This window comes from Chiloscyllium punctatum, chromosome 5, assembly GCF_047496795.1.
Source record: "Chiloscyllium punctatum isolate Juve2018m chromosome 5, sChiPun1.3, whole genome shotgun sequence".
Lineage (NCBI taxonomy): Eukaryota > Metazoa > Chordata > Chondrichthyes > Orectolobiformes > Hemiscylliidae > Chiloscyllium > Chiloscyllium punctatum.
The window spans coordinates 50,226,291-50,242,179 of record NC_092743.1 but is presented as its reverse complement, the minus strand read 5'-3'; the positions used below and the strand labels follow the sequence as shown (position 1 = coordinate 50,242,179).

At 39.8% G+C, this 15,889-nt stretch overlaps 1 protein-coding gene across 3 annotated transcripts in view; it reads left to right on the top strand.

Annotated features, from left to right (window-relative positions):
• Nucleotides 1-402: 402 nt before the first annotated feature.
• The window catches only part of osgin2 (oxidative stress induced growth inhibitor family member 2), a 31,997-nt gene continuing 16,510 nt past the window's right edge, over nt 403-15,889 (top strand). The window contains exons 1-6 of one of the 3 annotated variants that reach the window (XM_072570280.1): nt 403-621; nt 2,622-2,659; nt 6,786-6,921; nt 11,171-11,307; nt 13,924-14,115; nt 14,403-14,494. In XM_072570280.1, the coding sequence (XP_072426381.1) occupies nt 6,855-6,921; nt 11,171-11,307; nt 13,924-14,115; nt 14,403-14,494 (488 nt within the window). In that variant the 5' untranslated portion in view covers nt 403-621; nt 2,622-2,659; nt 6,786-6,854. Of the gene's footprint in view, nt 622-700; nt 918-2,621; nt 2,660-6,785; nt 6,922-11,170; nt 11,308-13,923; nt 14,116-14,402; nt 14,495-15,889 lie in introns of those variants that run through there. The other 2 variants (XM_072570279.1, XM_072570278.1) reach the window with 2 other exon arrangements.

Below are 15,889 nucleotides of genomic sequence, written 5' to 3'. Positions count from 1 at the left end.
ATGTCCTTCTGCAGCTGATAATCTTTCTCTGGTAATGTCTACTGTGAAGTACCTTGAAACGTTTTTATTACATAGGTGCTATGTAAATGCAAGTTGCTATGGTTGTACACATTGCGGAGAGGGATACTTCTCTGAACTCAAAAGTATAAATTCCTGAAGGGGGAACTTCAAAATAACTCATTTTACTTTACTGAGAAGGGTATCCTGGCCTGAACCCCCCTTGTTTTATGCCAACACTCTTGTTTGACTAGAAAGCAAGTGTGCTTCAGAGGTTTTTCCTTTTCAGTCTGCTATCTTGAATGCTTGTGCCAAAGTTTCTTGACTTTGGTTCGACTGTTTTAAATAGTGGGATGAGCGAAAATTACAATCGGGACTCCGCCTCCAGCCGCACCGCACTGACATTGGGAGCAGGCAACTGCAAAGAAATGATTTGGGTTTCTTCATGTCCGAAGTGTGGTGGGATCAGCCTGCTGCAGTGAGAGTGAGCACAGCACAGTGCTCCTTCCTACACAATCGACTCAGTTTAAACCCTGGCAAGGCGAGTATACCCAGCGCAAGGGCTGCAGCAGTGCACGGTCAGGAACTTCCATCACCGATAGCTCAAGAAATCCAATCGATCGGGTCAGTTGAATCAAACTTTTCATTTCTTCATGTATGAACTGCCGCTCTCTACTTTGCAAAAAAAACCTATTCACTGGATTATTTTGCATGGTAGTTGTTTCGGGGTATTATTAATGCAGGTTTTGGGGAGTTTTTTTTAAGATTTAATTTAGTCCAGGCAAAAATATGCGGATTATTTTTATTTGGACATGCACTGCGAGAGGCAGACGAAGGAGAGAGCCCCTGACTTTGGCACCTCCTGCCCCCGCCCCCTACTTGAATCAGAGCGCGACCACGGGCCCTCCTGTAATAAGCAGGTGAGTGGAGTGTATTATTTCCCCCTCCAACTCTATTTTGATGTAATCCCTGCCCTCCCCATCACTGTTTGATCACGCAGCATTACCCTTTTAAGAAAAAAATGTAATAAGCAGGTGAATGCTGCAGTGTGAGGTTCTGAAGCAAGCACTTCACACAACCCTAGCAGGCTCAATAATGTGATGTTTCTGTTAAAATATTGCATCAAATAATCTTACCTTCAGATTTTAAAAGTTTGTGCATTTGCAAGCCTTTTTTTAATGAACAGTGTGTAATTTTGTTACCTGTACCATTTAAGAACGTTTTATTGCAGACGCACACATTAAACTAAACACTACCAGGTTTAAAATATAATAAAATGAAGAGCCTCTACTTTGCCTCTTACTTTAATTTCCTCCTTGCACCAATGCTGTACTTTCACATTTTAAATTGCACCTGCTTCTAACCTGAACTTTTCTTACTTTTCATCCAATGCCTCCCACTTTGGAAGGATAGCCACTAACTGGTTATAAAAAATGTTACCAAGATCCCCTCAAAGTCAGTGCGATGATTCATGTTGCTGTATAATCTCAATCAACCTTGGATGTGATTTCCAAATGTACAAGTCAAGATGACATGCAGTATGACTTACTTGGTCTCTAGTATTTATGGTCTAATGATTTCTAAGAGAAACTGAGGAGTGCAGATGTTGGAGCTCAGAGTCGAGAGTATAGTGCTAGAAAAGCACAGCAGGTCAGGCAACATCCAAGGAGCAGGAGAATCTTCCAGCACTACACTCTCGGCTCTAATGATTTTTAGATAGGGTAACTCAACAGTCTAGCAGTAATTGCTAAAACAATATGAGAGATATCCAGTGTAGGTACGTGTCTCAGTTTTCTCAGTTTTGTTTTAATTGTGACAAAATGCATCCACATGTCGTTATGTTTGCCTCAGTTATTGAAGTGTTAACTAGAGTACAGACCACCTTGATGCTAGACTTTAATAATTCTGCATCAGTTGAAATTCACATTGCTATTTCAGCAATCGGAATGAGATGTTGCTCAAGTTCTTCATCATCACCACTTAATGCTATTTAAAGGTCTAGCGAGAAAGTAGAGCAGAATCTGTAAAGCAGGGAGGCCCAGAATAATACTCCAGTCGGTGTCACAGTACAGGCTTATACAAGACAGTTGATAACACAGATAAAAGAATTGCTGAGCACATGGAAGCATGATTGAAAAAGGATTATTGTCAGTGCACAATAAGAGCTTGAAATGATGAACAATGTAGATTTAGGCGCACATAAAAATAACTGACTGCCAGACTGCATTAAGTACTTGGAAAGGATTTTTATGTGAGTTAATTATCCTCGATATGGGAGTTCCAGCACTGTGTAAACACATAGGCGACACAGGTGCCGTGACCTTTAATATGTATATCCACAGGTGCTAGCCATTGTTTAGATCGCCTACCATTTCTAAACAATGTGAATAATATTTACCTATGCAGCATTTTAACATTGAACGTTGTTAATTGCCACTAGCATCCAATTACACTCTGCAGCCCCATAATAGCTGCAAAACTCCAGGAAATTAGACATTAATACTTGAGCTTCGGCTTAATGGTTCTGAAAAAATCTTGCTTTATTGAAAACTAAGACTTGTATATTTATCTCAGAAGTATTTCAAAATATTCCATACACTAAAGGTGCAATCCTGTGTTTCCAGAGATGCTGAACTTGGCTCCAAGAAGGCTACATAATTAGGTGAGTTGTTGGCGTACCCAAATCTAGATGGCTTTCTGCCTCCACTGAAATTTCCTTCAGCATGATAAGGGCCATTATAGTGCTCGATTGAGAGACTGGACCCAGGAAAGGGAGATCTCACTGAGAATCACCTCCTGACCTTGCTTCCAACATTTGTGCTCCTCTCTCTCCTTCAATCCCAATCCCACATATACTTCTTCCCCATACCTCACAATTTGGTCCTTTATAATCCTCAGTGTTCTACTCGGAGAAGGGATGGCCTCTTCCTTAGTGCTGATGTGGACATGGTGTCAGTCCCTGATATCTTAATTCTAGTCAAAGGTCTGCTGGTGACGCTGCCAATGCCAGATTGCCATTGAATTCAACAGGCCTGCCTTAAGGAGGCAGTGTGGGTCTCTTGCTGGCTTTTCAGAGAGCTGATGAGACACCCCATCTCCTAACATGCTACACATTTTTAACAGCATATTGTTATGATGTAGACAACAAGATCAATGATCTATTACCTTTGGTGATGATGGAAAGAAGAATATTGGTCAATATACTAAAAACCACCCAAATTTCTTTCATATTGTAATATGTAACCTTCACTTTCTTGTACAAAGATCATGGTTTAATAACTCCAATATAATTTTGTAAGTTTTTAACTATTTATGAGGTTCTTGTCTGTTAGAGTCATAGAGATGTACAGCATGGAAACAGACCTTTTGGTACAACCCGTCCCATGCCGACCAGATATCACCTGCCAGCACCCGACCCGTATCCCTCCAAACCCTTCCTATACATATACCCATCCAAATGCCTCTTAAATGTTGCAATTGTACCAGCCTCCACCACTTCCTCTGGCAGCTCATTCCATACACGCACCACCCTCTGTGTGAAGTACAAGATCAATGACCTATCACTTTTGGTGATGATGGAAGGAAGAATGTTGGTCAATATACTAAAAACTACCCAAATGTTTTTCATCTAGTAACATGTAACCTTCACTTTCTCGTACAAAGATCATGGTTTAATAACTCCAATATAATTTTGTAAGTTTTTAACTATTTTTGAGGTTCTTGTCTGTTGGCAGCACATACTGAAAATTCAAGCTGACATTGTTAAACTCTGAGTAAAAAGAGGACTGAGAATATTAGAAACCTAAAATCAAGACAATGTCAGACATAAAAATTTAGATATGAATAAGGAGCAGGAATAGGCAATTCAATAAGATTATGGCTGATCTGATTGTAATTTCAAACCCACATTCCCACTTACTACTGACAACCTTTCACCCATTTGCTTAACAAAGGTCTATCTATTGTTAACTTAAAATATGTAAGGACTCAGCTTCCAACAGCTTCTCAGGGATGGAGTTTGAAGGAGTCTCAACACCCTGTGAGAGAAAATTTCACCTCAACACTGTTTTAATAGTAATTAATTGTTATATGTATTTATGAAAATACATTAACATGTGTATGCAACCATAAGCCGGTGCCATTTTAATTGCAAAATTTATAAGAAGAAATAAACCATACAAGGTTAGGACAAATTTTATTTTTTATTCCATACATGGCATCTTGATTTCTCACATAGCTACAGGACACTGTCACACTCAGCAACTGCTAAACCATTCCCTGAGGACGCAGTACCAGGAGGAAGGAGCCCTGTGCCGCGGACTGGACCCAGGAAGTTTCCTCTTCAAAATCACCCCATCAACGCCAATACTTCAGCTGCTGCCATGGCCATGAGACTGTCCCAACTCTCGAGAACTGTGGCTCATCTCAACTTCCGAGAAACATTTGACCATTGAACTCTTGATTTTTATGCAGTGATTCCTTAGTTCCAAATGCTCCTATAAAATGAAATATCCTCTCCACATCTAACCTGTGAAGATCCTTCAGGATTGTATACGTTCAAATTAGGCCACCTGTTAATTTTCTGAAATCCACCATCCTACTTATGAATAAATGATAATATTTTCTAAGCTTTCCTAATTGCTTGCTGCTCTTCAATACTAATCTTGTGCAATTTATGTACGAGGGTGCCCAGATTCCTCTGCATCTGAGTTCTGCGATCACTCACCATTCAGATAAAATCCCTTTCTTTAATTATTCTTATCAAAAAAGTTCACAATTTGTCACTTTTTTCCCCCCGCAATTAAGCTATCGATACCTTTTTTGGTATCCTCTTTGCAACTTACTTTCCTACTGACTTTTGAGTCATTAGCAATATTGGTAACCATGCTTTCATCTAAGTCAGATATACTTATGCATTGTAAACAGTTGAGGACCCAGCAATGATGCCTGTGACACACCATTTGTTGCATCTTGCTAACCAGAAAAAGACACATTTATGCTTACTCTCTGCCTTTTGTTAGCCAGCCAGTCTTCTCTCCACGATAATATGCGATTCCCTACATTTTTGAGTTTTTACATTCTAGAATAACATTTGACTTGACACCTTATCACATACATGCCATCTGGAAGTCTAAATACAGGTACACCATCCTTTATCCGAAATCCTTGGGGCCAGTTGCTTTTTGGATTTTGGAATTTTTCAGATTTTGAAATAAATGATATTTTCACAGTGAAATTTTTAAAAAAATTATCGAACAGCAGAACCATGTGTGACTAGTATGATCGCAGGGACATAATTGATGGCTGCCAGTGCTGGGCCACGCTGCCATGTCACATACAAGTGACATGGGTCAAGTGGGTGTGGAGTTGGGTCACCTGTTCGCAAACCAAACAACCTTGTTATACAGAAAAAAATGTCATGAAAATCTTCAGATTTTGGAGCTTTTTGGATTTTGGAATTTTGGATAAAGGATTGTGCAATCACAAATTTTTAAATTTGTTCATGTGATGTGGCTAGGCTTGTATTTACTGACCTGTCTGAAGCTTAGAAATGTGTCCCTAGTACAGTGACATGAAAGTGCAATATAGGAGAAGAAAGAAAATTACTGCAAGTGATCCTTTGCAATTAAATTGATGAGAATGTAGCGAGGCAAGAACAGTTACACCCAGTTGGATTAAAAAGGATAGGCATTGGATTTGTCAGTGTGTCAACTGCACTAAAGGGTCTGTAAATAGGTCAACTAGAAGAGTTATACATTGCAGTGGTGAGACCACATCTCGAATACTATGTGCAATTTTGGTGTTCTTACTTAAGGATGGATGTAAATGCATTGGAGACATTTCAAAGGAGGTTTACCTAGTTGAAACGTGAACTAAGTAAGTTGTCTTATGTTATTAGATTGAACAACTTGACCCTTTTACATCAGAGTTTAGAGAGTGAGGTGTGCCTTAATTGAAGTGCATATGATCCTAGTAGTGAAGGGAGTGAATGTTGAAGATGGTGAATCGGATGCCAATCAAGTGGGCCACTTTAACCTGGACAATGCTTTCAGATTTCCTAGAATTCCTGGACACACTCAGTCAAATGCTACCTTGAAATCATTGGCAGTAGTCCTCACTTCACATCTGGAATTTAGCTTGTGTCCACACGTGGATCAAGGTTGTTACAAGGATGGGAGCTGAGTAGTCTCAGTCGAATATTACGTGAGCATCAGTGAGCAGTTTATTCCTTTGCAAATGCAACTTGAAAACACTGATGTTGATCCTTTCCATTACAATATTAATGAACAAGAGTTATAGAGTCATAAAGTGGTACAATCATACAGCATGGAAATGGATAGATTGAATTTGTCCTGCTCCTTGCACGGGGCATATCTCAGTAAATTTCTTATTGTCGGTAGATTTCACTCTTTTAGTTATACTAGAATAGCTTTGCAAGTTCTGAAGCACAAATTTTGCACTATCCAGTGCCTTTAGGTTTTTATATCACCATCTGCAATGAGTTCAATGATTGAGGACTGAGATCTGTGATTCTGGGGGCATGATGGATCGTCCACTCAACTTCTTTGGCTGAAGGTGGATACTACTGGTTCAACACTGAAAGTATGACTTTGGAACAAATATAGATTATAAAGATATATTTCCACTCACTAATTCAGCTGTATCAAACTTGCTTTGACAGTGAAAGTTTACACATGTGCCCAAAAAAATGTAGCTTACCCTTTAAAAGGAGAAAATGCACTGAATGAAACATTTTAATTACTTTCACTTAATATGAATTACAACAGATAAACTTGGGTACAGAAAATGAAACCGTAGAAGAAGGACTACCTAGTTGTTGTTTCAGAAAGATTGCGATGCCTTTTCTGGAAGAAAGTTCTCTACTTGGAGACCTCTCACTAAACATACCTGTCACGATTATAGGTAAGTTCCCTCTACCTTTCTAACACAAATATTCATGGTTATGATGAATCTGTGCACAACATTCAGAAGTAACTGTGTATAAATGTGTTCTATTCAGATTCAGTTTACATTTTATTTCCCATTGCGGTTACATTGCTTAAGTGTTTAAAAAAGATAGAAATATCAAATAACAAAGAAAAAGAATAATTATATAACAAAATCTGACTGATTAAATACATGTTAAAAACAGTTAGTATTTAAACAATGAGGCAATAAAATATGTAAAATAGATGTAAAAATAACAATAATGAAAAGTATAATTTTTGAAAATTTGAATGCTTGTTTTTTAAAATTCCCAAGATCCTAAAAATTGACGTCCTCTCTCTATAAACAATAAATATATACAGAATTTTTAATTGGCTGTGCATAATAGCCTTCAGGTTAATAGATCAGTTGGAACTTCTGATTTTCATGGTCACCATATTGAGGATATCTAACTGAGTGTGGAGTATCACCAAGTCATTTATCATGCTGCTGTTTGTGGGATCCTTCTGAGTGCACATTGGCTCTTACCTTGCCACAACAGTAACTACTTATAAATTAATTCTTCAGCTGTGATTCTAAGAAGGTATAAATGGAATGCCTAAAAGGTGTTAATCAAAGTACGCACTCTTGGTTATCAGCCTTGGTTGAGTGCAGACACCCTTACCTTTGAGTCAGACCAGAATCTGTTTCCAGTCGAATTCTAAAAACTTGAGCAGCTGATCCAGGTTGACATTGCATCACAGGGCAAATTTACCATTAAGATGGAATGCTAAATAGAAGCGCTGTCTGTCATCTCAGGTGGGAGACAAACATACTCAGGCACACTTGAAAGAAGAACCGGGACTTTGTTGGTAGGATCTGATAGGTAAATTGGTTGCAGCATTATTTCACATTAAAGCAGCTCAAAATTACTTAACTGTAAAGTGCATTTGAATGTTCTAAGGTGGTGAAGTGTCACTGTTTTGTTGTATTGCTTTATGAAGTGGAAGAATGAGTTAACTGTTCTCTTGAGTAGCTGCATAAATATTTTATCATTATTATTTTAGAACTTTGGTTCTAAGGTGGAGGGTACATGGTTTTTGGTTTGTCAGTTCTGTGAAGATCTGATCTGTTTATTTTTTAAAATCAGAAAGTGATTTTGAACATCGGATTCAATGAAGAATTTACAAATTGTCATGTAATTTCAGGTAAAAGACACCTGGGGAGATGATTGTTAAGGTATTTGCTGACTTCAGAGAGAGAGAGAGAGAGAGAGAGAGATAAGGAGCCAGGAATTTACAGGGTTAGAGGCCCACAACAATGGATATGCTGTTATTAGCAGCCTTTTAAGTGGTTAGGGTTTTGGAGAGGTTCGGTGGAGCTTAGAATTCAATGAGAAGTAAGCTCCAGAAACAGAACCCCTTGGGTCTGCCAGAGAAGGAGACTTCCTATAAGGCCATTGAAGACACGAGTTAAGGGAACCCTGGGTGAAATAATAGAGTTTTTACAGCATAGAAAAAGGCTCTTTGGCCTATCGTGTCTACACTAGCCATCAAACATCCATTTATTTTCATCTAATCTTCTAGCTCTTGCTCCATAGCCTTGTATGCTATGGTGTTTCAAGTGCTGTTCTAAATTGTCCTTAACTGTGGATTCCTGCCCCTACCATTCTTTAGTGAATTCCAGGTACCCATGGCTCTCTGGGTGAAACAAATCTTTTCTGAAATCTCCTCAAAACCTCCTCTCCAAATTTTAAAACTGTGTTCCCACAGTTCTAAGGGGAAAGGTTTTAACCTACTTACCCTGACTGTGCCCCTCAGAACTTTGTATACCTCTAGCAGAACACCCCTCCCCACCTTCCCTGCTCTAAAGTAAATAATCCCTGCCTATCCACACTCTCTTCATAGCTCAGGAAACATCCTGATGAATCTCTTTTGCTCCCTGTCTAATACAATTACATTCTTTCTGTAGGATGATGTTCTGAACTGCACACAGTACTCCAGCTGTGGCCTAACTAACATTCTATATACAGCTCCCTTATAACCTTCCTGCTCTTGTATTCAAGATTTCTGCAGTATTACCATTAGCTTGGAGAGTAAAAACTCTACTGTTATTGCTTTTAACAATGAGTTGCCAATAAACTTCCTGTAAAGGTTACAACGTAAACCATTCACTAGTAGAATCCTTATTCTATCAATTTTCAATGTATTAGATCCTGTGAGAATTTGTGCTCCTACTGGAGAAACAACTGAAAACGTATGATGTTTTTCTCATGTTAATTGAATGACTTAAAAATAGTGACAATGTCTTCTGTCAGGCCCTGTAGGCATTGCTACACTACCAGGTATTGCAGGGGATAATTTTAATGTAAATTGACTTACTGAGAAATTATAAGATTGAAACAGCTTCTCCTTTTAGAAACTGCCATATATTAATTTTTATTTCTATCAATGCAAATGAAAATCAGGTCAGGTATACAGTAGATGTTTGGTCTGAACTAGTTAGTTTCCTGGAGAGTGGGTTGAGTATAGGAAACAGGAAACTATGAATGCATATAAGCATTATCTATCGTGACATGGATCTCTGCAAGAATAATATGGAAATCATTTATGCAAAATCATGTCTATGAGTTCCTGGGAGTAATTTTGATTTTAGTTGATACATTAGTCTAAATATTGACTTCAACTGAAATAAAAATTAGGTGAGATATATAACAGGTTATATAGCCCAGGACATCTCTGCAGGAGTTCTTCAGGTTACTGTCTAAGGCTCAACAATTTTGGCTGCTTCATAAATTATTTCTGCCCCAACATAAGGTCAGAAGTGGGGTTGTTCCCTCATGATTGCACATTGTTCACATTTGCAATTCCTCAGAGACTGAAGAACTCCATTTGCACATACAGCAAGACATGGACAATATCCATGTTTGGGATAACAACTGGCGAGTTATATTTGTGATACACAAGTGCCAGACAGTGACCATCACCAAAACGACAACATAACCATTGCTCATTGACATTCACTGCAATTACCATCACTGAATTCTCCACTATCGACAACCTGAGGGCTGGTGGGGGTTGCGGTTTACATTGGTCAGAAGTTAAACTGAATTAACCGTGTAATTACAGTAGCTACAAGAACAGGTTAGAGTTTAGGAATCTTGCAGTGGGTAACTGAAGTTCTGATTCCCCAAAGCTTGTCCACTGCCTTCCATGCACAACTCAGGAGTGTGATGGAATACTCCTGACTTGCCTGGATAAGTGCAGCTCATACAAGATTCACGAAGCTTGATGCCATTCAAGACAAAAAGCTTGCTTGATTGGTTTGGTGAGGAGGCAGTAGTGTAGTGGTAATGTTGCTGTTTTAATAATTCAGAACCTCAGGCCAATGCCATCAGTTCAAGTCCCACCATTGCAGATGGTAAAATTTTAGTTTAATAAAATTAGGAATAGACAGCTGAACTAATGCTCCGTGAATAATCTATATCAATTATTGCATGAACTCATCTATTTATTAATGTATTGTAGAGAAGGAAAACTGTTATCCTAATCTGGTGTGGCATACATGTGACTCCAGGTCCACAGCACTGTCGATGATTCTTAACTGCCCCTCCTACAATTAGGGATGGGCAATAAATGCTGGCCTCGCCAAATAAAACAAAACTTTTAAACAGTACATAACCTTATACATAACCAGTACATAACAGTCTCACATGCAATGTTATGACCAATCAAGTACCCATTTTATTTAAAATATTGTAAATTGTTTGGCTGAAAATATCGTTGGAAATCTGTTGATCTTGCATTCAAAAATGATCAACTTTTGCCTTCACCAATTAAAGATAAATTACATTTGGCCTAGATTAACATTTATTTTAAATCGATTAAGCCTTGAATATATAAAGGTTTAATTGTTTTTCCGGTTAAACAAAAACTTTTGCATTTATATTCTTATTGTTGATCTAATTTCAGATTTTGAACAATTAAAAGTTATTTTTGAAGATGTCAATCTGGCAAGTCTTTTGGAGTCATTTTAAATTAACCTACTTGGCACAAAAATTGACATGTTTTACAATTTGCACAATTTTACATTCCGTTGACTTTGATGCAGAATAAAACCTCAGTATAAAAGGTGTGGCTTAGCCATTCTAATCACTTACAATCTATTGGGTGAGTTAAATTAATCTGATTTCATTTTATTCTTACATTATGTCTATATAACAATGTCGTTAAAATCATTAATCCAGGAAATGGTCCTTCTGGAATATGTCTTTCCTATCTGCTCTCTGGATATAGACCTTACATGGCAGCAGGGGCTATACATCCAAATCCTATCCTTCAGGGCAAGCTGGAAGAAAGAAGGCATCTTTCTGTTGTAGATCAGGTCAGTATGATGCCAGCAAATTGTGTATTTGTACATTCAATTGTGTTTCCGTTTAGTTTAGTTCTCATATATTTAGTGACATTGTGATAATGTCATTGAGCTAGTAACCCAGGAGCTTAGACTAATGTTCTAGGGACATGGGTTTGTATTCCAACATGACAGATGGTTACATTTGAATTTAATAAAAGTCTGGAATTAAGAGCTAGCCCTATGGTCACTGTGTAACTATTGTCATTTGTTATAAAAACCCATTTGTTTCACTAATGTCCTTTAGTGACATGATCTGGCCTACGTATGAATGCAGAATCACAGCAATGTGGATGACTCTTAGGGATGAGCAATACATGCTGGTGAGCCAGTGATGCCCGCATCCCATATATGAGAAAAATATTGGTTTTAATTTAAGGAGCTTCTCAAAAGTAAGAAAATACAACCTTTTTAACTTAACACTATTGGCTAATGCTAATCCACTCCACATCTGCCTCCAAAATGTGTATTCACTTGCCCTTATTACTCATGAGCATATTGTGGGCGTTAATATTTTGGCCTGACCAAATTAACTGAAGGTAATGACACCTTTTCTTCTTAATGAAGCTTTCCCACCTACTATGCCTTCCATGTCCTGCCTTGCTCAAACTGTCATGGTAGTACTGTAGCCTTATCTCTAAATCAGAGTTTGGTCTATCCCCTACTCCTCTAGCAACTTCTCCTCCTATTGTATGTCTCACCTGGTTCCACCCTGAAAATCTTTCCTTTAAAATCTTTGTACTCTATCAAATACTCAAATATCACTCCAAATTTCTCACTGAAATCTCTTCTCTGCTTGCATCCCCCTCTCGCTGCACAGCTCAACTTTGGGGCTTTTAACATGCACCTGCACTGCTTCTTGTTCTCTCTTACCCATGCTATGACTGCATTACAGCCATTGAGGGGTTAATTCATAATACTGCATGATGTGGTCAAGAATGTGATAAGGACTGTGACAGCACTTTGTAGCTGAATGTCCAAGGTTCACACAGCATTTGGTGTTTGCATGTCTGGTTTTTGGCTTCAGTGCCCTTGTAATGCAATTCTCCTCGTCGCTCAAAGTTGAAACCTCTCTGTAGTGATTGTAACCAGGCCAGCCAGGTGGACCTCATAGAATATGAGTTCCCTGCTTGGGGCTATTAATTTGGTGCAGTCAGGGAGCCCTGGCTAACAGATAAGAGCAGGAGGTCAGCCATTCTGTTCACTCTGAAGGCTGGCTGTGAGGGAGCTGGTTCAGTGTCAAGGTCTCTCCCCATGTAAGTAAAGAGTGATTTGGTGACAAGATACCAGTCTCTGTGGAGTTTTTTTCAATACCCCTCATTGAAACACTTATCCTGCCCACTCTGGGTGTGGTTGCAGCCGTTTTCACCTCGACTGCTAACTGTTTAATTCCACCACAGTGGAAAGCAACAGCAGTCACTCTTCATGCAGCGAATTTCAGACTTAGTGTCTCAGTATTGGTGAACTCCCAACCCCAAATGTAAACACTCCCTTCTTGGTAGTCCTGCACATCACCCCATGGGTTAAAAACTTCTCCAAGACCCACCCAACCTGTTTGCCTAAATCTTTATTTGCCCACTTTATCTTCTGAGCCTCAGACATACCGAGTAAACAGGACAGATCTAGTTGTTCACTGTCCCCCAGATGAAGACACGGTGCTGCCTACAGTTGATGACTGACCCTTTCCTTTCAAAGCTCTATTATCTTTCTTTATGTGTCGAGTTTCCCCTTCTTCACTGTGGTAGTCCCCTCAACATCCAGCATTCTGACTCCTATCCCCACAATTAAGTTCCCCTCCTGCAGCAGTGGCCTTTAGTAACTCTTCCTTGACTTTTAGTGGCAGACCCCAGGACTGATGGTGCCATCCACAACTGATTCAGTCTGACAGCCTCAAAAAGTGAGTGACCAGCGCTCTTAGTCATATCTATACAGTTCTCTGTCTATGCTACCAGACATCCTTAGACAGACAGCTTTGTAGCCAGAAGGCTGAATGTGACCCCCTTCCTGGATTGTAGAGATATGGAACTCCTCGACTATGACCACACCAAGTGGCTGACTGTGCCCAATCCCAAGCCCAAGTCCTTGGACTGATAGCAGAGTTTGGCTTCAACTTACAGTGCTGGAACCCAGGACTGAAGCATGTCTTCCTAGACTCGTTGAGGACCACTCCCCTTAGACTTTGAGACGTAGCTGTTTGCTTGAAGCATACGCAGTGTGTTTGCAGCACATGGCTGGCACTTGGTGCAATTATAACACTGATGTTGCACGATGCCATGCAGCAACAATCACCACCTTTTCAAGGGTAACTAGGGATGGGCAATAACTACTGGCTCATCCAGTGATGCTTACACCGCATGAATGAATAAGAAACATCAATCTTGATATGGAGTGAGAGAAGACTAATTATCACTGGTTATATTTATAGGACCTGGCTATAAATTGATCAGTAGACTCTGTGATATTCAGTGAAGGAAAACATATGAGGAGAATGTGGCAGAGTTTATAATGACCAAATGTATAAGAATAAATAACCACACACTGCTATGTAAGGGCTCTTAGTAATGATTAATATCTCCTTCCCTTTTACAGGATCTGAGATATTTATCTGAAGGTCTTGAAGGCAGGTCATCCAACCCTGTGGCACTTCTCTTTGACACCCTTCTTCACCCGGATGCAGACGTTAGGTTTGACCACCCATCAGTCTTACAGTGGAAGCTTGAAAAACACAAGTGCATTCCACATTTGGTGCTGGGGAAAGGTCTGCCTGGTGGTGCGTGGCATGTCAGTATCTTATTTCCGATGCAACACAATACGTTATAGAAGTTAAATGATGATTCGATACCCTCATGAGAGTGGAAGATAATTGCTTAGGTTACAGTGGGAATATGGCGAATGAGTAGATTTTATAAATTACCATTCCGTGCACAGAAATTCACACAAGAGGCTTGTGATAATTTGATGATCTTATCATTTATTTGATTTCATGCATTTTTTTAAATGTTAGTGTGATTTGGACTATGGTCCCTCACATGGTCTCCCAGTAAACATAACCCATTGCCTGTTTTTAGGTAATGAAAAGATCCATGCTGACAATTAGCTTGGACAACTGGATGGAGTTACCTGGATTGAGATTGAAAGATTGGACCAACAGTAAATGGAGGTAAAATAAAATACAGAACTGCAGATGCTGGAAATCTGAAATGAAAACAGAAGTTGCAAGAAAAAATCAACAGGTCTGGCAGCATCTATACAGAGAAAACAGAATTAATGTTTCACCGTGGGTGGCACGGTGGCACAGTGGTTAGCACTGCTGCCTCACAGCGTCAGAGACCCGGGTTCAATTCTCACCTCAGGCGACTGACTGTGTGGAGTTTGCACGTTCTCCCCGTGTCTGCGTGGGTTTCCTCTGGGTGCTCCGGTTTCCTCCCACGGTCCAAAGATGTGCAGGTGAATTGGCCATACTAAATTGCCCATAGTGTTAGGTAAGGTGTAAATGTAGGGGTATGGGTGGGTTGCACTTCGGCAGGGCGGTATGGACTTGTTGGGCTGAAGGGCCTGTTTCCACACTGTAAGTAATCTAATCTAATATCCACAGTTCTGAAGAAGTGTCACTGAACTTGAACTCTTAATTCTGTTTTCTCTGCACAAGTGCTGCCAGTAAATAGAGGTATCTTTTTATAGAAGAATAATAATCCCTACAGTATGGAAACAGGCCCTTCAGCCCAACAAGTCCATACCAACCCTCCGAAGGGTAACCCACCCAGAATCATTCCCCTGCCATATATTTACATTACATTACATATTTTACATTACCTACAGTGTGGAAACAGGCCCTTCGGCCCAACAAGTCCACACCGACCCTCCGAAGAGAAACCCATCCTCCTATATTTACCCCTGACTAATCCACCTAACACTACAAGCAATTTAGCAAGGCCAATTCACTTAACCTGCACATCTTTGAACTGTGGGAGGAAACCAGAGCATCCAGTTGAACCCATGCAGACAGGGGAAGAATGTGCAAACTCCACACAGACAGTCGTCTGAGACTGGAATCGAAATCGGGTACCTGGCACTGTAAGGCAGCAGTGCTAACTACTGAGCCACCCTAAAAGGTCAGCAGGTCTGTGAAGAGAAATCAGAGTTAACATTTCAGGTCTGGTGACCCTTTCACTGAAAGTAAGTGGCAGGTGTCCGTCACATCAGGGTATGACCCTGTTGTTTCAGGCCTAAATCCCCAAGCTCTTGTCCATGTGAAGGTGTTTAAACTGAGTGGGGCTTAGCAACAGAGCTGAATGCAAAGAGGACTAAGGGAGATTCAAACTCACAACCACTGGTTTATCGGACCAGCACTGTAACCCCTGAGCTATGGAGCCTGAGTAAAGTCACCACAAAAATCTGTTTAACATAGGAGTTAAAACCTAGGTGGAGGTGTATCCTTTGTAGGAAGTGAAAGCTTTGACAGCTGTTGAAAGCTACATATTGCTAGACTACAGTTTTGAAGTTTCTTCAGAAGCTGAATTCCATTAATTGATTGCTGCAAATTCCTTCTCATGAG